This window comes from Hyaena hyaena, unplaced genomic scaffold (genome assembly GCF_003009895.1).
Source record: "Hyaena hyaena isolate Hyena2069 unplaced genomic scaffold, ASM300989v1 scaffold_38, whole genome shotgun sequence".
Classification (NCBI taxonomy): domain Eukaryota; kingdom Metazoa; phylum Chordata; class Mammalia; order Carnivora; family Hyaenidae; genus Hyaena; species Hyaena hyaena.
Window position 1 is genome coordinate 2,505,199 of NW_024080670.1, and position 16,660 is coordinate 2,521,858.

The 16,660-nt window shown below is 48.6% G+C and overlaps 2 protein-coding genes across 9 annotated transcripts in view; one reads left to right on the forward strand and one right to left on the reverse strand.

The window, feature by feature from the left end:
* Positions 1 to 1,328, reverse strand: part of GPR107 (G protein-coupled receptor 107) — a 65,262-nt gene extending 63,934 nt beyond the window's left edge. Inside the window, exon 1 of one of the 3 annotated variants that reach the window (XM_039229438.1) lies at positions 1,042 to 1,324. In XM_039229438.1, the coding sequence (XP_039085369.1) occupies positions 1,042 to 1,182 (141 nt within the window). In that variant the 5' untranslated portion in view covers positions 1,183 to 1,324. Of the gene's footprint in view, positions 1 to 1,041 lie in introns of all 3 variants that reach the window. The other 2 variants (XM_039229440.1, XM_039229441.1) reach the window with 2 other exon arrangements.
* A 7,046-nt stretch (positions 1,329 to 8,374) lies between these two features.
* FNBP1 (formin binding protein 1) overlaps positions 8,375 to 16,660 on the forward strand; it is a 142,836-nt gene continuing 134,550 nt past the window's right edge. For 5 of the 6 annotated variants that reach the window (XM_039229655.1, XM_039229656.1, XM_039229657.1 and 2 more), the window contains exon 1: positions 8,528 to 8,642. In XM_039229655.1, the coding sequence (XP_039085586.1) occupies positions 8,619 to 8,642 (24 nt within the window). In that variant the 5' untranslated portion in view covers positions 8,528 to 8,618. Of the gene's footprint in view, positions 8,643 to 16,660 lie in introns of all 6 variants that reach the window. The other variant, XM_039229660.1, reaches the window with a different exon arrangement.

Sequence of the window (16,660 nt, forward strand, 5' to 3'; positions counted from 1 at the left end):
CTAAAGTAATAAAGATGAACTTCTTGGGGCGCCTGGGTGGCTCAGTCGGTTAAGCGTCCGACTTCGGCTCAGGTCATGATCTCACAGTTTGCGGGTTCGCGCCCCGCGACCGGCTCTGTGCTGACAGCGCAGAGCCTGGAGCCTGTTTCAGATTCTGTCTCCCTCTCTCTCTCTCAGAAATAAAAAAATAAAAATTTTAAAAAACATTAAAATAAAAAAAAAGACAAACTTCTTACAATCCCACAACTTCTTAGAAAACGGTACGTTGTGGAAATAACGTGTAAGGCTTGGGGTCGGAATGGCTTTTTTTTTCCTACTTCCCCGATTTATTCAGCTGCTGAATAGCCTGGAGGTAATTAGCCTCAGCCGCCTGTTAGCTGTGAGTTATAAAGTCCGATCCAAGAGATCATTCGAGGCCTATGGTCAGTCTCTTCCCTAGACAGACAATGACAGGAACAAGGAGGGAAAAGGCAGGCCCTCTAATTAGAAACACATTTTTAAGGCTGGGCGTGTATTTCAAGCAAGATTTGGAATGCCTTTAAAAAAGAGAGAGAGAGAGAGGGCGAGAGTTTACATTCCTCCTGGAGATTCCCACGTTATCAGTCCACACAGCACCCGAAGCCAAACCGGGAAACTGAGGCTAGGGTTTCAAGTACCTTCAACAGGCCCAAGAGGCTGGCAGAGTGGACACGGCGAACAAGTGAATCGGGGATAAAAGTTGGAGAGCGGGTCGCTATCGGCCAGGAAGCTAGGGAAGTCGGCAAGGGCGGCCTCCTGAGTCCTCGGGCTTGCGCCGCAGCTCAGCCCCTTCCCCTCTGTGGCTCAGCTCGAACCTTCCTGCCCCTTCCAGACGGTCCGAGGACCCCCGCCATTTCCACAGATGCCAACAGAAACCCCCCTCGGAGAGAGGCCGCGACTAGGGCAAGGAGGGGCGGGGGGCAATCGCTCAGGGGCTGCCCACCACCGTGGGCCAAAGTTGCCCCCAGCCCGGGAGCGCGGCCTCGGCCTGGGCCTCCGCCCCCCCGCCCGGCCCGGCCTTACCTTGAGCGCCAGGTGGTGGACGCGGCCCAGGCCGGGCTGAGCCAGCAGCGGCACCAGCCCCAGCAGCGACAGCAGCCGGAGGCCGGCGGCCAGCGGAGGACAGCGGGAGCCCGAGGGGCCGACCGGCGCCGGGGCGGCCATGTTTGTTCCAGCATCACCAGCCGCTTCCTCTCCCGCCCACTTCCGGGGTCAAAGGGCGGCGGCCCCCGGAAGTGGGCCTGGGTGCGGAGCTCGGAGGCCGGCGGCGGGGTGCTCGAGGGCCTTTTACCTGGAAGCGTGCGGCCGGGGAGGTCGCCGAGGGGCTGCGAGGGGCCACTTTGGGGGCGGTTCAGTTGGCCTCTCCTATGCCGACTTTCGGTTTAGCCGGAAGAGGTGGGGTTCCCTCCGCCCCGTTGAGAAATCTGGGGCGGTTGCCGTGGCAACAGTCCCAGACCGGAAACCAACCCCCCCCCCACCCCGGGGCCTCACCTTCGCCCCGCAGAGTTTTGAAAGCCACCTTGGGCCTGCGGGACCGCGACCGCGGGGGGATCCGGGTTCTCTGCGGGCGGGAAGTCTTACTCTGTGGCTGCAGCACCGTGCCCCGCCGGCGATCGGACTGATTTCGGGAGCGGCGTGGACTCGGTGGAAAATACCAAGTTCCTGGCTTGTCACGGGTCCCTTGGTTTTTTTTGAGAGGCGCCTCACACTAAAGTTGCAGAGGGAATGTTGGCTGTAATACGATTTATTGAGCCCTTCTCAGGTGCTTAGGCCTTTTGTGTGCATTATTGCGTTTAATGCCTGCAGCAGTGTGGTGAGGTAGGTAGGTATGATCCTTATCCCCACTTTACAGGTAAGCAAACTGAGGCTCTGAGAAATTAAGCCATTGGTTCCAGGTTGAGCTGAGAATCACCTGGAAACTTGCAAGTACTGTGGTATATTGCCTCCATCTGTTTCACCGACCTCTAGAGTCTGAGTCTCAACGTTTTTCTCTGAATTCTGTGTGGAAACTATTTGCTTCTAATTTGTGGGGTTTATAGGGAGAGCTTCAATAGAGAATTCAGTAGTTGGTTCCCTCTCACCATTTTTTATCAAGAAGTTATAAGGGATCAGGGCGCCCGGATGGCTCAGTCGGTTAAGCGCTCGACTTCGGCGTAGCTCAGGGTTGGTGAGTTCAAGCCCCGAGGAGGGCTCTGTGCTGACAGCTCCGGGCCTGGAGCCTGTTTCCGATTCTGAGTCTCCCTCTCTCTCTGCTCCTCCCCAGCTTGCAGTCTGTCTGGCTCTCTCTCAATAAATAAACATTAAAAAAATTAAAAACTTATAGAGGAACATGCTTATGAGAATTGCCAATAGGCTAGCCAAGATTAGTTTTTAGATTCATTTGTAGCTTGCTGTGCAAGCAATGCACGCTATTTGTGTGGAACCATGTAAGTAAAAGAGGAGAAAGTAAAAACCACCAGGAATCCCACTAGGGAGTGATTATCATTATTCTAGTATATTTGATGACAGACTCCGATTTTTTAAAGTTTTAACTGGAAGTAGGAACTGAAATTAACATGGTCTGTTTTAATGGGCTGCACTCAGGTTAAAAAAAAAAACTCAGCTGGTAAAATACAGACTAGGAGGGATGAAGGGGGTGGGAGAAAGGAAGAAAGGGAAGGTCCTAGATTTTTCTAGCTGTGTGCGATTTTGGTAAAATCATGAATCTAAAGATTCCTCCCTTGAATGAACAACCGGTACAAATTCTGTCGCACTCTCTGTAAGGACGAAAGTAGGACACTAAGGTGGGGCAGGAAGATAGAGGCACTGTTTACTAGTTGCTGAAGCCTATCTCTTCTTTCTCCAACCTCTGATCTTTGGTCATCTATTACAAATATGTCATTTTCCATCTTTGAACAGAATTTTGATCTTACTATCCCATTTTACAGATAAAGAAACTGGGCACAAGAAACTATTATTTTGGGAATCCACGCAGGGAGATAATAATAGGTAAATTTATTTATCGAGTGATTAAATTCGCCAAATTTGTCTCAGTACTTTATATATGCATTATTTCATTTAACGTCACATCAGCCTTATAAAGGTATATATTTTGGTTCCGTTTTTAAAAGATGAGACTGGGTTAAATTACTGTATTCAAAGGCGTCTCCTCATTCATAAATAACGCAGATGGAACTCTCATTCAGGACCCAACCACAATGGTACTTCTAGCACTATATACCATACACGGTTTCCTCATTATTATCATTTTAATATTTCAAAAGGTTAAAAGCCCAGAGTATAAGTAACCAATGTGTTATCAAATAAAATGCTAGAACAATGTTCAGAAAGTATTTTAAAAATCAGCAAGATGAAAGAACATAGTAAGACTATAAAATAGGGGCGCCTAGGTGGCGCAGTCGGTTAAGTGTCCGACCTCGGCTCAGGTCATGATCTCATGGTTCGTGGGTTCGAGCCCCGCGTTGGGCTCTGTGCTGACAGCTCAGAGTCCGGAGCCTGCTTCAGATTCTGTGTCTCCCCCTCTCTCTGCCCCTCCCCTGCTCGCGCTGTCTCTTTCGCTCTCAGAAATAAATTTTTTTAAAAATTAAAAAAAAATTTTTTAATAATATAAAATAAATGATACTTTCTTTTTGGTCTCAAGAGGAGACTTCAGAGATGGTTAACTGAGTCTCATGTCAATATGAAACAAGCCATTCAAGGAAAAGGTGGTTTTTAATTGCAGTTTCGCTTTTAAAGGCAGTCTGCAATGCAAGTATGAGCCGGGGAGGGGTAGAGAGAGAGGGAGACACAGAATCAGAAGCAGCTCCAGGCTCGGAGCTGTCAGCACAGAGCCCGACTGGGGACTCAAACTCACGAAGCATGAGATTATGACCTGAGCCAAAGTCAGACGCTCAACTGACAGAACCACCCAAGTGCCTCTGGTTTTTATACTTTTTAAAGTGAGGTACCATTTTTGAGAGTCTCTGGTTTTCGATTTGAACATACTAACAGTCTTCTAAAAATGGAATGATCAGGAAAAGCCTTGATTTCATTAAGTGATATAATAGTCGTGAAACATGCAAATGGTTTATAAAATAGAAAGCTTTTGTTTTTCTTCGGTTGATGGGGAACAGTTTTATAAGGGCTTAAAGTTGGATTCTTACTCTTTGCTTCTTTCCCCTTGGGAATTATTATGTGACCTTCACCAGGTCACATACCATTGGTATCTGTCCAGAAGTTTATAAGGAGCATCTTCCTTCAGGTATTTGGGAATTATATAGTGCTAGTCCTTAGTTTAAAATTGAGAGAATTAAGAAAGGGAACGCTAATTACTAAGACTTACAAGTGAAGTGTTTTGCTTTTTTTTTTTTTTTTAAGACAATTACTTTTCAAATTCGGTGAAAACTGCTATCTTGGTGATCCTATTTAGGCGCATAATTTCAGAGTTTCAAGGAAAGACTATTTGCATAATCATGATGCTGTAACTGGGAACAGACATGTTGAGTAACAGAACGAGTTATGCCTGCTTCTCCCTGGCAGCATTTTCAAAGGGACATTCAACTTTAAGGTATCGACTGAAAAAGCCTGGAGGAGCTGGAAAGACTGATCTCCCAAACCTGGCTTTTAACCTTGTTCTCTTAGTCAAGCCTATTTTGTTTTTCCATTTCCTCTAACTTTGCAGGATCCACGAAAGTTTGCTACTAGTAGCTGAATTTCTATTTTGAGCCTAGTACTATTCATAATCCCTGGTTATCAGTTTAGAAATTTCCAGAAGTCTTATAGAAATTAGCCGGTTAATGTTCTCCAGTTGTAATCAGGTTTAATTGCCATTTGTTCTTCTTATCAAAAGAGTTGATATTGAAGACCCCGACCTCTATAAATACATTCAGAAGTCAAATGTCACTTTCATTCTTTGACTTGAAGCTTCGTTTCTTGGGGCACTGGGGAAGCCCATCAGGGGTTCCTACAGAGAGCGGGGTCTTCTTGGAAAAACGAGGCCCCGACGCGTCTTAAATCCCGTGGTTTGGAGGAAGACGTCAAACCCACTTCTCAGCCTGGTGGCCCGGTGTGTAACTTGCTCCATCCTAGGACAAGTTTTTCCTGATTTCGCGCACATTTTCGTAGACCTCCGGGGGAATTCCACAATCAGGTGCAAAAATCGGTTGCCTTTTTCAGATTTGACTCACCAGAGAGTTGCGACTTTTATCCCACTCCAGCTTCTTCCACTTGACTGCTTTCTTGTGTCCTTAGTGAGAAGTTTGGATGCCAAACAAATGGAGAATTTTAAGCTGGAAACCGAGAGAAGCTATTTTAAAGGGGAAAAAAAAAGTAATCCCAAGAAGTTCATTATGAATAGTGGTACTTTAGCAACAGACAACCAATCAATTATAGTTCAGCCAGTCTGCTTTGCTGCATCAGAAGTGCTTAAAGCATTGCTTTCCTTCATGCAATAAGTAAAACTCCTTCAGGAAACAAGAAGAAGCAAAGGGCCCGATAGCCGTGCCCTGGTGTGCTAAGCATTTGCCACATATTCTTTAACCTTCAAAGTACTACTACGAATCTTTGTGACTTTGGAGTAAGTAGCAGTATGTCCATTTTCTAGAGTAGGAAACTGAGGTTTAGAGAAGGAAAATGATACAACCATAGCTCTACAGCCATCTGCGCAGGGCGATCCCAATCTGGCGAACCCCGAAGCCTGGGTGCACAGTCAGCCCCCTCATTCAGCCTCGTAAAACCTGTGGGGTCCCTGTTTGACCAATGAGGAAACTGAAACTCAGTTTAAGTTAACTTGGGAAGGCCATGCGCATGGCGGAAATTTACAGTCACCCACCAGGATCCTAACTTTGTCAATCAGTGCTCTTCAGAGAGGTGAAAAGGATGTGCTTAACCCAGATGGACCTTCTCTGTAATTCAAGCATTTACAATAGGGTTTAGAATACCTTCTGTGAAAATTGGTGCCTAAATAGGTCAGGTCACCCTAATGTGTCAATAGTGAGAAATCTTTGTCTTAGAATTATTTTCTTACTATATATAAGAGAAGCTGGAGTGGATTTAGTTCTTCCTTGAGAATACTGTGCTGTATTTCTCTTTTTCCTGCTGGCTTCTCTGTATCCTGAACTGTGTTTGTTTCCCTTGCTCTGAGACCAGGAGTGCCTTTTTCCTTTATTTTTCTTTTTAAGATTCTGACATTTTCGCAACTTTTCCAGGTACCGCCCAAACTGAACAAACTTCAAGATATTTTGCCGTGTGGTCTAAATAACGTGGTTCCATATAGTTCTTCTATTGTGGCTTCTAATGGGTTCCTATAACCATTTCCTGCTTACTCATCTTAAAAGGTTTCACCGTCATGTGGTCTTTTCTTCTTCTTCTGTCCCTTCCTCTTCTTTTCCTTCTAAAGCAGCAGGTGGTTGTTTTTTTTTTCTCCTATTAGCATATTTTCACAAATGGCCAGTCTGTTTTTGAGAAGTCTCCCAAGAACTCAGTCAAGATCAGATCATTGTATTTGACTGGAAAAACATTCCAAGCCTTGGCAGGAGGGAAAAATGAGTTGATTACTGAGCAAGCGTCTTGTTAGCTAATCTGTATTTCCTTTACCATTTCCAAATAGCAAACTAAATTTTGCAGCATCGTTTGAAATTCTAAGCCCTCCGATTCACTCTGGCTCTTAATCTGTCTTGGGAGTAAGAGACTGGCCATCCTGATTGTTGCATATCTAGCAGGCTCTGGAGTCAACAGTTCCCAGAGCTGGTAACTGGGACAGAAAACTTTTAAATGCGCACACTAAAGATGAATGAGTAAGGGGAGCTTGTAACTGAAAAAAAAAAAAAAACAAAACCCAGCTTAGTTTCCGTTGTAGCTCTGTCCTACAAAGGAAGTAGACTCTCCTAGATTTATCTGCAAGGGTTTTCAGCTCCACCCTTCACGGAGGAGAATGATAAAATTGCTGCTGCTGCTGCTGGTGGGGTGGTAGGTAGTGGAGAGGTGCATTAATGTGCAGTATTTCTAAAATAGGGCCCATTTTTGTTCACAGCTACTCAGGAGTCGGTAATATTAGATGAGAGAAAGTTGGGGAGGAAAGGACGTAGTGATTCAGAGGAAAGAGCTGGAACTCCAAAATTCAGCATAGCTTGTTGGAAATATTTGTGTAGACCTTTGAAACACAAAAGGGGAGTAGCCACTTAAAAATCATCTCTGGGGGCACCTGGCTGGCTCAGCCTTTGAGACTTCATCCCGGGTTCTGAGTTCCAGACCCACCTTGGGTGTAGGGATTACGTAGAATCTTTTTTTTTTTAATCTTTTTAAATTTTTTTTACATAGTGCTGAGAGAGAGAGAGGTGCAGCGTGAGCAGGGGAGGGTCAGAGAGAGGGAGGGAGACACAGAATCCTAAGCAGGCCCCAGGCTCTGAGCTGTCAGCACAGAGCCCAACGCGGGGCTCGACTCCTCGACCTGTGAGATCATGACCTGAGCCGAAGCCGGACGCTCAACCGACTGAGCCCCCCAGGCGCCCCTACCTAAAGTCTTAGAAAGAAGAAATCAGCTCTCAGTGGGCGGGTAACGGGCGCTTATCTCCCTGTTCCTCGCCAGCACTGGGTGAGATGGAGACTTAACAACTTCCATTTGGGAGGCGGGGGCCCTGAGCTTCCAGAGAGGCGGAGTCACTGTCTGGGGCCACCCAGCTAGTGTGTGCGGGAGGCCGGGTTGACACGTTATCTGCGGACCCAACCCCTTTGCTATTACCCACTAAGCCGCAACGCTATTTCACGTCTGAGCGTTTCTTGGCCAAACAGGTTGGGAACCCCGGTTCCAGAGATTAGAAATCACTGGTTGTGCGCCCCTGGGTTCCTTCCCCAGCCCCTCAGAGCTGCTGGGTCGCTCGTGGCCTCGACGGACCCCCTGTATCCTGCACAGGCACCTCCACACCAGGCCCCACTCCCACCGTGCAAGGCTGCAGGGCCGTGGGAAAGGCGCATCCCCAGCGAACCCTGGTCGGCGCGAAAGGCTGCAGGGGAGAGTCCTTCCGTCCAAACTGGCGCCCGGCGCGGCGGGGCAGCCCCCGGCCTCGGGAGAGCGCCAGTAATAACAGGCCGGCCGCGTTCAAAGGCGAGAGCTGCTTCCGAGAGCACAAAATGCGGTCGCTGGTGAGAAATAAGAGAGGTCGGCGGGGCGAATCCTCCGGGCTCCCGATCCCGCCCGCCCTCTGCGTCCTGGACCCCCGGCGGCGGAGGCCCGGCCGAGGGCGCCCGGCGGGAAGGTGGGCCGGGGGCGGGGGCGGGGCGCGCGCGTGCGCGAGCTGTCAGGCCGGGCCCGCCCCCCGGCGCGCCCCGCCCCCGCCCGCAGCCCCTCCCCGCTTCCCCCTCCCCTGGCTCTCCCGGTGTGGGGCGGGCGGGCGCTGCGGCGGCCGCGGCGGCTGCTTCCTCGGGCCATTTTGCTGAGGAGCCACGGGGAGGAGGAGCTGCCGAGGCGACCCCAGGCGAGGAGCGGCGAGCCGGAGGAGGCGGCGGCCGCGCGCGCACCGGGCTTTCCTCGATCGCGGGGATCTCGAGGGGCGAAGGGATCGCCGGGGAGGGGGACCGGAGAGCCGCGCCCGCTGCGCGGCGCGCCCCTTCCCGCCCCCTGCACCATGAGCTGGGGCACCGAGCTCTGGGTGAGTGAGGGACCGGGCCCGCCGGGCTGGGGGAGGGTGGGGGTTGGGGAGGGGGAAGGAAGGTGCCTGGCGCGCCTGAGCGGGGGCAGCGGGCCGAGCTGCTCCGGGGAAGGCGACGGCGCGCTGGTCCGGGTCCCCGCGGCCTGGGGAGCGGACGCGCGGCTCGGTGCCCCTCGTCGGCCTTGGCCCGAGCAGGAGGTGCGAGCCAGATTCGCCCTTCCCAGACGAGGGGAGCTGGCGTGGGTCCTCGGCCTCCTGAGGAGAGGGCACGGATCCGGGTCCCCTCGGCGGCTTGAGCAGGGGGTGCGGATCTGCGCCTCCCCAGCGGCCTGAGCAGAGGTCCGGATCTGGGTGCCCCCAGCGGCCCGGGCAGGGAGCACGAACCTGTGCGCCCCCCCTCGCCCTGGTGCTTGGGAACGGGGTGCGGATCCGAGTCCCCCCCGCGGCTGTGTCGGCGGGGGGCGAGGGCCGGCCTCCCTGACCCCCGTGTCCCGAGGCCAGCGTGGTGTGTGGAAAGAGCAGCCTTAATCCCTCGCGGCGAGTAACCGATGCGCGGCAGACCGCCTTCGAGGGGGGCGTGGAGGCCCTCGGGTTTTCGGGGCTGCGTTCTTCTTTCCGGCGCCCCAGCCGCCAGTCCCCAGGGCTGGTTCTCCCAGTGGAGGTGCGGGCGGATCTGGCGCTCCTCTCGGGGGCGGGGCGGCCTCGGCCCGGCCGGGTCCCAGGTCTCGCGTTTTGGGGTACGGGGGGGGCGACAAGTGGCGTGCCTTCCTCTATAGAGCCGAGGACTTTTGACCTGGGCCGGCGCGGGGCGCACTTGTAGTTATCGAGCCGCCTCTCAGACCCGGGGTTGGCCGTGGGGACTGCGGCGTCTGGCCTGGAGGGGAAAGGAGCTGGGGGGGGGGGGGGGGGGGGGGGGGGGGGGGGGGGGGAAGAGATGCTGTGTGATCACCTCCGGGAAGAGGCATTCGCGGGGGAAACCGTTCTTTGAACTGCTCGGAGGAAACCGTTTCAAACGCGGAAGGTTGGGGCGAGGGGCGCCGTCCGAGGTCCTCGGGCTGGGGCTGCGGGTGGGTACACAGGCGGCGCGGTGCCTGGGAGCCGCGTCCCCGGAGCGGGGCTGGCGGGGGTGCGGAGGCGGCGCGCAGGCCGTCCCCGGGCAGCAGAGGCCGCGGCCGGTGGGACGGAGCTGGCTTCCCCGCCTTCCTCCGGACGCCTGGGGAAATCACTGGGCAGGGGGTGGGCAGTGCGGTGCCCGGGGTGGGGGGTGGCGATGGAGGGAGAAGCGGATGAAATCTCCACCATCGCACCGAAATGTTCTCAAGAGGAGACGTTTCTCATGGTGAACTAACTCCAAAGTGCCTCCTTTCCGAATTCCATTTGTCAAGGGTGTGGAGGGGAAAGTGCGGGGTGGTGGTTGCTCTCTGAGCCGAGGCCAAGAAATCCCTTGTCAAAATAAAACAAGGTTAGAGCAGCTATAGAAACGGAGCGCATCCTCCCTTAATTTTTTTTTCTTTTTTTGGCTTTAATTGTTTTTACATAACCATTTCTTGGGCTCAGAAGCAGCTACTGTTACTGATAGCAAAATCCGGAACGCAACAGCTCCCTTAAATGAGCGTGATTCATTTTATAAACATCCTCTGTCTAAACGGGCTCAGAATTTCGGCCGATGTTTACAAATACTCATTTTAAAAATAAAATAACTGATGGCTTTAGATACTTGCACGTCCCTACCTAGGCAAAACCCACCCTGTTCAGTGCAGCGTTTCTTTCCTTTCCCACTACTGATTTTCCACTCCTTTGGGCCCGTCTGAAGCTTATCTAGGGTGGACGCAACAAATCAGAAGTAAATTTTATCAAAGCAATAGACATCCTGGCACGATTTCTTTTTTCACTTGTTCAAACGAGAAACGGATCAACGGAGAGGAAAATGCAAGTTATTTTTTGGTGAAATAGGCCGGTTAAAGGAACTGAACATAGTATGGCCGGTTCAGTGATGTTAGTGCATGTCGTAAAAAGGTAGCTATGGAAGGAAAATGGTAGATTAGCTCCAATCACCTCCATTGTTCTGTATATTTCTTTTAGGGGGTGGGGATGGGAAAGACAATTTTGTTGCAAATAAATAGGCCCTGGAATATGTATGATATGAAGTCTTGATTTGCTTCAAAGCAAATTGGAGTGGTGGTGGGTAGGGGTGTTGATGAGACAGAAGTAGTCATGAATTGGCAACTTGAAGCTTGGTAATGGGCATAGAAGGGCTCACGATACTATTCATTCTACTGTGTATGCTTGAAATTTTCTATCATGAAAGCAATTGGAAAAGATTTTTAAGAGGGGTGTGTGTACTACTTGAATTTTTTTTTTTTTTTGGCGTGGTAAATTTACAAGGAAGAACCCATCAGTTAGCGTTTTACATGTGCACGTGTATGTTGCTGAAGAGTTACCCCCCCCCCAAAAAAAATCCATTCCACTAGAGCGGGGGCCTTTGTCCTTGAGTGGCTTAGAGTTTGTTCAATAGGGGGGAAAGAATAAACACGTATTTGCACTAATAAGAGAAGTGAGTTATTGAAGTTTTAAGGTGAAATGCCCAGGGGTACAAGGGTGACAAAATGTCTCCTTTCGGTTGCTTTATTAGTATGTGAGATTTCTAGAAACTTTGGAATAATGAAGGATTCTGAAAAAGAACCCTCCAGTCCTTCAGGGGCAAGAGACTGGGTGAAGAAGTCTTGGGCAGTGCCCGGCAGCTGGGCACAGAGCAGCCATTGAGGGTTTTCCTTGAATGGTGGCTTGAACTCCTGCATATGGGTAATAAGGTAACGATGAGGTGGGTGCAGAAGCCTAAGTTGTCAGAATTATGTTCTAGGTGCGGGGAGACGCCGCTATGGTTTGGGTGGCTGTGAGTTATTTGTACCCGGTGGTTACAGCTTTCACAGACCTTCACAAATAGCACCAGGGTTCTCACACATTTTAGGACTTGAGTCAGGATCCACACTGGCTTTTAGAACCCACGACTTTCTAATGGGTCCTTTACACTCAAGGACTGGCCTCAAGGCACGTCTTCCTTTTAGGTGGAGCAAAACCTTTCTCTCTCTTCTTTTTTTGTTTAAACATCTCTATAGGAGTAAACTTTCATATTCCAGGAAACTTTGAGAAATCGGGACATGTTCAGGATGTGATCACACCACTATAAAAATGAACTCAAACCCATAATTTGTAATAACTTTATTGGATTCGTTTGTCTTTAAGTTGGGACTTTCTATTTTTGTATCAGAAGGTCATAACAAGATATAAATGGCTGTTTTAAGTGGTTTGGATATAATTAAATTGTTTCTGTACAACTCTTCATACTAGCCTCCTTTATTTATATTATTTAAATTTAAAAAATTTTTAAGTAAATTCCACGCCACAAATGGGGCTTGAACTTAGGATCCTGAGATCAAGAGTTGGGTGTTCTACCCATTGAGCCAGTCGGGTGCCCCCTCCCATACTATCCCTTTTAATAAATTTTTTTGAGGGGTGGGAGGGGGCAGAGGGTGAGAGAGAATCTTAAGCAGGCTTCACATTCAGCGCAGAGCCTGACACAGGGCTGGATCCCACAACTCTGGGATCATGACCTGAGCCAAAATCAAGACGCTCAACAGACTGAGCCACCCAGATGCCCCTCCCTTTAAATCAATTTTTAATTTTTTATTGAATAGCCACTGCGTTGAAGACACTGGTCTAACTCATATACATTGAAGGATACCTACTTGTATCAGTGACAGCGTTAAAGTTGTTTTTAACTCTAGTCTGCCAGATCAGAGTCTAAAGAGAGATTAATGTTCTTAAGATTAACCAAAATGTGTTTACTGAAGACTTTGTCACAAAAGGTAATGTTAAAGGGTAAATAGATTGCCCTAATTTGTTGACATTGCGACTGGTCATTGGAGAAATGGCCAAGCAAGAATTTCTTAACATTTGAATGGTTTTTTTTTTTTTTTTTTTGTCACTCAGTAGAGGGAAGTGACAAGTTACTGAAGTATCACTTCAGATTTTTGTTTGCTTGCTCATTAATGCAAAGTATGAATACACCCGCTGGAAATTTTAGCTTTCCTCATAATGATTCTACTCCATGCCGCTAACAGATGACTAAGTGACAGAACCTACTTTTGTTATCTCTGTGCCCTTTCTGCCATCTTCATTTCTTTACTTCATTCCTTTGCTGATAAGAAATGGACTAGCCCAGTTGCGCCTGGGTGACTCAGTCCGTTGGGCAGCCGACTTCAGCTCAGGCCATGATTTCATGGTTTGCGGGTTCGAGCCCCGCATTGGGCTCTGTGCTGACAGCTCAGAGCCCGGAGCCTGCTTTGGATTCTATATCTCTCTCTTTCTCTGCTGCTCTGTCTCTCTCTGTCTCTCAAAAATAAATAAAAATGTTAAGAAAGAAAGAAAGAAAGAAAGAAATGGACTAGCCTAAAATGCCAAAAGCAAGAAAACGAGCAGGGAGATCAGAATAATACATGTTGGTTAACATAGTATCCCCTGTATGGATTGTATGCAATTTTTTTAAACATTTATTTATTTTTGACAGAGCACTAGTGGGGGAGGGGCAGAGAGAGAGGGAGACACAGGATCCCAAGCAGGCTTCAGGCTCTGAGCTGTCAGCACAGAGCCCGGCGCAGGGCTCGAACTCACGAACTGAGGGATCATGACCTGAGCTGAGGTTGACCTGAGCTGCGGTCAGACGCTTAACCAACTGAGCCACTCAAGTGCCCCCCTTTTTTACTTTTAAAGTAAGGCTTGAAGATCCCTCTCTTCTCTGTGGTCATGCTGTTTATGCCTGCTATGCATGTGTGTGTTTATTAGAAGAATACTTTCCATTGCGTTAAAATTGTGAACTAGGCAGTACCGATTCCTTCTTCATCTTGAAGTAATTGACTTTGTAAGTTACAGGTTTGGGAGAATGATTACCTCTCCTGACTGCAGAATGCTAAATGTGGGGCTGTATTAACACGCATAGATCCTCTGCTCCTTAGTCTTAATGATTCAGAGATTTCCATTTGGGATAAAACACAGCAAGACCAGCACAGGAGACATTCATTACACTCAGATCTGTGGCGAGTGCAGTAGAACTGCCTCAGAAGATAGACTAAATGGAGCTTAATTCTGTCATCCCTGTCTTCCCATTAAAATAAGCTTTGTCCAGGGCTGCCTGGGGGGCTCGGCCGGTTAAGCATCCAACTTCCGCTCAGGTCATGATCTCACGGTTTATGACTTTGAGCCCCATGTCAGATTCTGTGCTGACAGCTCCGAACCTGGAGCTGGCTTCGGAAGCTCTGTCTCACTCTTTCTCCCTCTGCCTCTCCTCCACTTGTTCGCCATCTCCCTTTCAAAAATAAATAAACATTCAAAAGTAAATAAATAACTAGGCTTTGCCCACCTCTTCTGGTTAGTAGATATTAAATTGCCTTCACTTTACACACTAGACATAATCCTGAAAATTCCCAGAAACTGCGTTTTTGGTGGGTAACACTGTATCTCAGGCGCTATAAGAGTTTTGTAAATGTCCGTGCTTGCTCTGTGACCACGTTAAACTCTCACTTTAGGTTGGGGCGACACAGAAAATGCTCTTTGGAGGTCTGTTCAAGTATCACCCACTTCCTAGCTAAAGCTAATATTGTGTTTCCTGCAAGTATTACTCATTCTTGTTTCATCAACACCACCCACGTTTAAAAACAAGGCTTTATTTTGACACTTAAAAATTGCAAGCCACCAAGAGTCCATGAATGCCCTAGGAAATTAATCTAATTAGATTTTAGAATGTGGGTGTGAAATCTTCTGGAATTAGTGTTTGTAATGCAATATTTGTTTCCTTTTTTAGTAACATATACTAGTTTCAGCCTAGTGGTGTGTCTAGTTAAAAAAATGTTAAAATCGGGACGCCTGGGTGGTTCAGTCGGTAGAGCGGGCAACTCTTGATCTCAGGGTCGTGAGTTCGAGGCCCACATTAGGTGTAGAGATTACTCAAAAATAAAATCTTTAAGGGCACCTGGCTGGCTCAGTCGGTTGAGCATCTGACTCTTGATTTTGGCTCAGGTCATGATCCCAGGGTTGTGGGATTGGGCCCACGTTGGGTTCTTTGGGTTCTGTTCTAAGCGTGGAGCCTGCTTGAGATTCTCTCTCTCTCTCTCTCTCTCTCTCTCTCTCTCCCTACCCCTCTCCCCTTCTGTCCCTCTCCTAGTTTATGTTGTTTCTTTTTGAATAAATAAATACATCTTTAAAAAATGTTAAAGTCATAAAAGGCCATATGTGTATATTATGAGAGTTAATTAAGAGTATATAAGCTCTTGATGTTTCTTTTTTTTTTTTTAATGTTTTATTTATTTCTAGGAGAGAGACAGCGTGAGCAGGGGAGGGTCAGAGAGAGAGAGGGAGTCACAGACTGAAACAGGCTCCAGGCTCTGAGCTGGCAGTCAGCACAGAGCCCGACGCGGGGCTCGAACCCACGAACCGCGAGATCATGACCTAAGAGAAAGTCCTACGCATAACCAACTAAGCCACCCAGGTGCCCCGCTCTTGATGTTTCTTAATCTTGGTCTTCCAAAATTAATCTTGGTCTGCATAAATCTCATCCAATTTGTAAATTCTCTGTTAAATTTACGAAAAGCTCAAACAACTCCCTTTGTTCCATCCTAGAAGTAGATTCAAACCACCCCCCTCCCAACAACTATAAAGAGATGAAACTTCCAATTTCTTATTGCAAAAGTTGTAATACTTCTTCACATTTCATCTATATCACAATAACTATATTGCGTGTTTTTAAAAATGTAGAACATGCCATTCTCATGAGAATGAATTTTTTTTTATTTTGAATTTTTTTTTTTTCCTGAGAGAGAGACAACGTGAGCAGGGGAGGGTCAGAGAGAGAGGGAGACACAGAACCTGCAGCAGGCTCCAGGCTCTGAGCTGGCTGTCAGCACAGAGCCCAACATGGGGCTCGAACTTACGAACCGCGAGATCATGACCTGAGCTGAAGTCAGACGTTTAACTGACTGAGCCCCCCAGGCACCCCAAGAATGAAATTCTTAAGCATTAGCTCTTAGACGAACACCTGTGGTTTTAGTGTATACACGTTAGCAGCTACCGTTTCTATTTGTACTTCTCTATGGTTTATATAAGTGGAACCAGTTTATAAATTGTAGAAATTCAATAGTTCTTGTAACATTTTCACCTGCACCATGCCCTGTTGACCTACACGCTGTTGACTGGTTATCACCAACATTGCTGATTATTGAGAGCATATCATGTCCCGTGTCCTGAACCAAGTGTTTTCCATCTGTCATCTCATTTAATCTTTCCAAGAATCCAGTGAGGTAAGTACCATTCATGCCAGCATCTGGGAAGAAGATATTGAGAAAGAGCTGGGAGTGCAGAGTTTTATTGGGAAGTAGCACCCGTGACGAGAAGAGGGAAGATGTGTGATTGTGAGGAGGGGCCACTGGACCAAGATGCAGCCTGACAGAAGTCTCTACCATGGGGCGCCTGGGTGGCTTAGTCGGTTAAGCGTCCGACTTTCCGACTTTCGCTTAGGTCATGATCTCGCGGTTTGTGGGTTCGAGCCCCGCGTCGGGCTCTGTGCTGACTGCCAGCTCGGAGCCTGGAGCCTGTTTCAGTCTGTGACTCCCTCTCTCTCTGACCCTCCCCTGCTCACGCTGTCTCTCTCTCCTAGAAATAAATAAAACATTTTAAAAAAAAGAAGTCTCTACCAGGCCGATGAGGAGCTCCAGGGCAAAGATTACCCATTCAAGGACTTTCACATTGGACAGAAATGGCTAGGCCCTCGTGCTGCCTTGCACTTTCATTGGCCCAGGGCCGCCCCTAGAGAAGTATGACCTTGGCTGCCATCTTGGTCAGTCTTTGGTTGGTGGTTGCCACAAGAAGACCGTGGTGTTGGCTCACAAGATGACACAGACCCTAAAGGAGGCTGTCTACTAGCTACGCTCCTTGCAGCTGGGCAGCGAATCCTTTCTGGAAGCTGGATC